Source organism: Scylla paramamosain, chromosome 17 (assembly GCF_035594125.1).
Source record: "Scylla paramamosain isolate STU-SP2022 chromosome 17, ASM3559412v1, whole genome shotgun sequence".
Lineage (NCBI taxonomy): Eukaryota > Metazoa > Arthropoda > Malacostraca > Decapoda > Portunidae > Scylla > Scylla paramamosain.
The window spans coordinates 8010001-8015000 of record NC_087167.1 but is presented as its reverse complement, the minus strand read 5'-3'; the positions used below and the strand labels follow the sequence as shown (position 1 = coordinate 8015000).

The 5000-nt window shown below is 42.7% G+C and overlaps 3 protein-coding genes across 4 annotated transcripts in view; 2 read left to right on the top strand and 1 right to left on the bottom strand.

Moving 5' to 3' along the window:
• The window catches only part of LOC135108422 (zinc finger protein 26-like), a 13064-nt gene extending 12803 nt beyond the window's left edge, over positions 1-261 (top strand). The window contains exon 4 of the transcript XR_010272256.1: positions 164-261. The gene's annotated coding sequence lies outside the window, so the exon portion shown is untranslated. The remainder of the gene's footprint in view (positions 1-163) is intronic.
• Positions 1-5000, bottom strand: part of LOC135108420 (malonate--CoA ligase ACSF3, mitochondrial-like) — a 47851-nt gene that overhangs the window by 39685 nt on the left and 3166 nt on the right. The gene's annotated exons all lie outside the window — the stretch shown is intronic.
• LOC135108421 (uncharacterized) overlaps positions 278-5000 on the top strand; it is a 10526-nt gene continuing 5803 nt past the window's right edge. For both annotated transcript variants that reach the window (XM_064019379.1, XM_064019378.1), the window contains exons 1-3: positions 278-1423; positions 2903-3199; positions 3370-3435. In XM_064019379.1, coding sequence (XP_063875449.1) covers positions 776-1423; positions 2903-3199; positions 3370-3435 — 1011 coding nt within the window. In that variant the 5' untranslated portion in view covers positions 278-775. The remainder of the gene's footprint in view (positions 1424-2902; positions 3200-3369; positions 3436-5000) is intronic.

The following is a 5000-nucleotide window of genomic DNA, read 5'->3' as shown; positions in this document are numbered from 1 at the left end:
TAATAATAATTATTATTATTATTATTATTATTATTATTATTATTATTATTATTATTATTATCATCCTCATCATCATTTTGTATTTATCTTAATATTGAATCTAGGTACTCTATAACAGCGAACATTGTTTCTAATTATAATCAACGTTACAACTTCTTAACAGGGAGCTTTGTCCTCCCTGGACAGCCTCAAGGATATGGCAGGGTAGGAAGCAGCCTGAGGAAGTACCATCCTCTGCTCCTGCAGCGGACAACAAATGAAAGACGAAAGGTACCGGCTGGCCCAAAGAAACGTACATTGTTACCATCTTTGGGTTGACCCTAAGGAGGTTTTAATACCTCCATGCCTTGTCCTGCCTTCATAATACCTCATGTACTCAACATTTCTATAACAGGCAATTGCAACTCAAAAGTTGTTTCGCATCCCGAATCCATGTATGCTACCATAACAATCAAGTATCTTCATGCCGGATTTTATATATTGTCCTTGATTTAATACCATAATAAGCGAGAAAAAACTGCCCTCAAAACCAGCAGCAATCACCACAGCCTGAAAGCAACCGATGTGATCGGCGCCAGTAGCTCTAATAATGTCCAGCCATTGGACGAGGATAATAAAATGATCTTAGTTTTGGGTAAGACACGCGCACAACTTGCCACTCCTGCTCGTATGGCCTTTCAATAAGGCTTTCATCCATACTGTGCCGGGCTGTCGTCCCGCGCTGTTCCTTCATGCAGTGCGGGTGATAAGCGGGCCGAAATTTGAAACCAAGGGAATGGCTGTCCGCACGACCTGCGTACTACTTTTGTTAGGGTGGCTGAGGGCAGTGGGAGGATTCCCTTATAGCTGGAGATGGGGGGCGTGGGGGCAACTGGAAGCACGGAGAAGTGTGGTGGGAGCAGTGTGGTCATGGTTGATCGTGGTTACGCTCTCTACCCTTGCATTGGCCTGTGTCTTCAATACGCCCGTGTTTAAGGATGACGTCGCTGATACCAGTGCTCGCATCTTAAATTATGTCAACTACAGCACCTCGATATTATTTTTAGTTTATCTTGTACTCCGGCAATCCCGGCTGGCCCTGATCCTCCGCCGCCTGGAGGATGCTGGCGTACCTCTACGCCGCCGGCTGGTACATTGGGATGACGCCGTGCAGTTGACGTGTACCACAGGAATGCTCGTGGGCCTATCGGTGGCTACATTCTCCTCCGTGAGTGACTTCTTCGTACGCCCCCTGACGAGGCAGATGGTGATGTACCACATCCCTGCCACCACCTGCGACATAGCCATAGAGGTCACTGCCCTCGTCCTCAGCCTTCTGCTCTACTTTATACTTAAGGTTGTGAGTCTGGAGGGCGACGCTGCGGTGAATGCAGCTACAGCATCCACTCTCACCTGGAAAGGGCTGGCTGGACCTCGCCTGCAGGTTAGTAGCAAACCATGAGATGGTCACATGCCAGTCATATAAGTCCACGTTGCTGGTAACAACTAAAATATGCAGATTGTGTGTCAGCATGCAACAGACTCGCACTGATCATTTATGTGTGCTGTATGAACCTGCAAGGTCTAAGAGAATCACGTATTGGACACGTGATCGACAACTATTCCCATCCGGAGAGAACATATAATTCATGATCGCCCGATCTACGGTTAAAGCTGAAACTTTTCATATGCTGCACAACTCATCCGCTTGCCCAGGGAGATAAACAACCACTTGCTTATCAGTAAACCATCCTTAGCGAACTCTGGCCTGTCAGGTGACAACCGGAGACGAAAGTCGCTTGAGCAGTGTGTGCGTGTGTGTGTGTGTGTGTGTGTGTGTGTGTGTGTGTGCTTTACGAGCACTAGGATGGTTAATAGTTCAGGGAGTACGTGTCAATCCTTATGAAAAGAAATTAAAAAATATACCATTCAAAAAGTCGTTGTTGTTCTTACGGAGATCAACCTTTGGTAAACCAATCCACAACCACAACCGGTGCTTGTCTATCACAAGGGAAAAAATTACGAAAATACTTTGAACCGTTTTTCCATGGTACATAGACAAGTACACGATAATTGTTCGAAATCCCGCTCTCAAGATGGATGTACTGACGATTGCACGTCATGTGGGGAGCGACGGGAAATGTGTTACTTACAAGTTGCATCACAGACATGTCCAGTGAAGACTGTGTGACTGTGTGACATATCTTTAGCTGGCATTGTTACCGAGGGCAGTGTGTTGATACATGCAAAGCAGTGGAGTGTTACATATGATGGCATATTCCTGTGTTTTAGAATGTTTTTATTTATTAATTGATTTATTATATAACTATCAATAGTAATGGTAATTATGATGATGGTAATAATAATGATAATAATGATAATAATAATAATAATAATAATGATAATAATAATAATAATAATAATAATATTATTATTATTATTATTATTATTATTATTATTATTATTATTATTATTATTATTACTATTATTATTATTATTATTATTATTGTTATTATTATTATTATTATTATTATTATTATTATTATTATTATTATTATTATTATTATTATTATCATTATTATTTTATTATTATTATTATTATTAATTAATTTATTTATTTATTTTATCGTGTACTTCGTTTCGCGCCTCCGTGGTGCAGTGGCTAGCGCGCCAGACTGAAAATTGATGAGCCCCGTCTCTTATCCTGGCTGGGGCAGTTAGCACACCAAGCAGTTCATCATTCCTTTAGGTATAAAGGAACACCTGGGGAAAGTGGATTTTGGAAATCCAGGTGTCGTAGTGGTCCTCAGTAAAGGATAAATATCGCCCACCACGGACTCAAACGCCAGTGAGTAGGGAAGTGAGCGTCGAGGCCACATAACTATTACCCCAGCTTTACCTATATCTTTTCTTTTATATCCAGCTCCGGAATGGTCGTGAGAGGATGTGGAAAGGCTGTTCGGGGCGTGGTCGCCTGCCCCCAGAAGAGGTGTTACGTCTGGTGTCCCGGCGCCTCTTGGAGCTAGACGACATCGTGGAGCAGCTGGTGGAATATGGCGGGCCCCCAGCTGGCATGATTCTGTTGTGCAGCGCCTTAAATGCCACTGTAATGCTCTACCTCACCATTTCTAAGTTCGACTACTACTACCTGGCATTCATCACCCTCAAGGTGCTCAGCATCGTGCAGGTCACCTTTATCCCGGACTGGCTGTGGTGCAAGGTGAGTCACACACATACCTTCCTTTACTTCATCGACCAAACTTAAACATATAACTCGATTTCCTTGGTTTTTCATGGTGAGTCTTCATTAAATAGTTCGGTAGGTCTTACTGAGTATTCAAGATGTGATGATATTCTTCCAAGTATTTCACGCATTGTACTGCTCCACAGAGAGAGGAGAATCTGCGGTTAGTGCGGCGCCAACTCTCCACCACATTGTACTGTGCCTCTGTCGAGGTAAGTTGCCTCGACTATGTATGCCTTTACTATGAGGGATCATGTATTTTTTGCTATAAATCCTTCATTGTAAACGACAACTCAAAGCAGCGTGCACACATGCGATTTGATAAGAGATTATATATATTCACGAAATTATCAAATATAATGAATTGTAAACTTAATAAGGAAAACTAGAACACAATTATAATCACTTAATATTTCATAATTACGAATAATTTCGTATGTAAGCATCTACTCGTATCTATCTATATATCTGTTCATTCTCTCTCTCTCTCTCTCTCTCTCTCTCTCTCTCTCTCTCTCTCTCTCTCTCTCTCTCTCTCTCTCTCTCTCTCTCTCTCTGAGATGTCACAGAGATGTCAATCCCCAAATAAGGTCCGAAGCGGCAGTCAAAAATCGAAGGACAAGTGTCATGAAACCTCCCTCTTGAAGTTCAAGTCATAGGAAGGTGGAAATACAGAAGCTGGCAGGGAGTTCCAGAGTTTACCAGAGAAAGGGATGAATGACTGAGAATACTGGTTAACTCTTGCATTAGAGAGGTGAACAAAATTGGGGTGAGAGAAAGAAGTCTTGTGAAGCGAGGCCGCAGGAGGATGAGAAGCATGCAGTTATTAAGATTAAAAGAGCAGTTAGCATGAAAATAGCGGTAGAAGATATCTAGAGATGCAACATTGCGGCGATGAGAGAGAGGCTGAAGACAGTCAGTTAGAGGAGAGGAGTTGATGAGACGAAAAGCTTTTGATTCCACCCTGTCTGGCAGAGCGGTATGAGTGGAACCCCCACAGACATGTGAAGCATACTCCATACATGGACGGATAAGGCCCTTGTACAGAGTTAGCAGCTGGAAGGGGAGGGGGTGAGAAAAACTGGCGGAGACGTCTCAGAACATCTAACTTCATAGAAGCCGTCTTAGCTAGAGATATGTGAAGTTTCCAGTTCAGATTATAAGTAAAGGACAGACCGAGGATGTTCAGTGTAGAAGAGGGGGACAGTTGAGTGTCATTGAAGAAGAGGGGATAGTTGTCTGGAAGGTTGTGTGTCGAGTTGATAGATGGAGGAATCGAGTTTTTGAGGCATTGAACAATACCAAGTTTGTTCTGGCCCATTAAGAAATTTTAGAGATTAGAAGTCAGGCGTTCTGTGGCTTCCCTGTGTGAACTGTTTGCTTCCTAAAGGGTTGGATGTCTGCGAAAAGACGTGGAAAAGTGCAGGATGGTATCATCAGCGTAGGAGTGGATAGGATAAGAAGTCTGGTTTAGAAGATCATTGATGAATAATAGGAAGAGAGTGGGTGACAGGACGTAACCCTGATAAACACCACTGTTATAGATTTAGGAGAAGAACAGTGACTGTCTACCACAGCAGCAATAGAACGGTTAGAAAAGGAACTTGAGAAGAAGTTACAGAGAGAAGGATAAAACCCGTAGGAGGGTAGTATGGGTATCAAAGCTCTGTCAGTGTCTCACCGGAGGACACACACACACACACACACACACACACACACACACACATGCATACATACATAGATTAATAGATATATAAATAGATATATAGTGATGTAC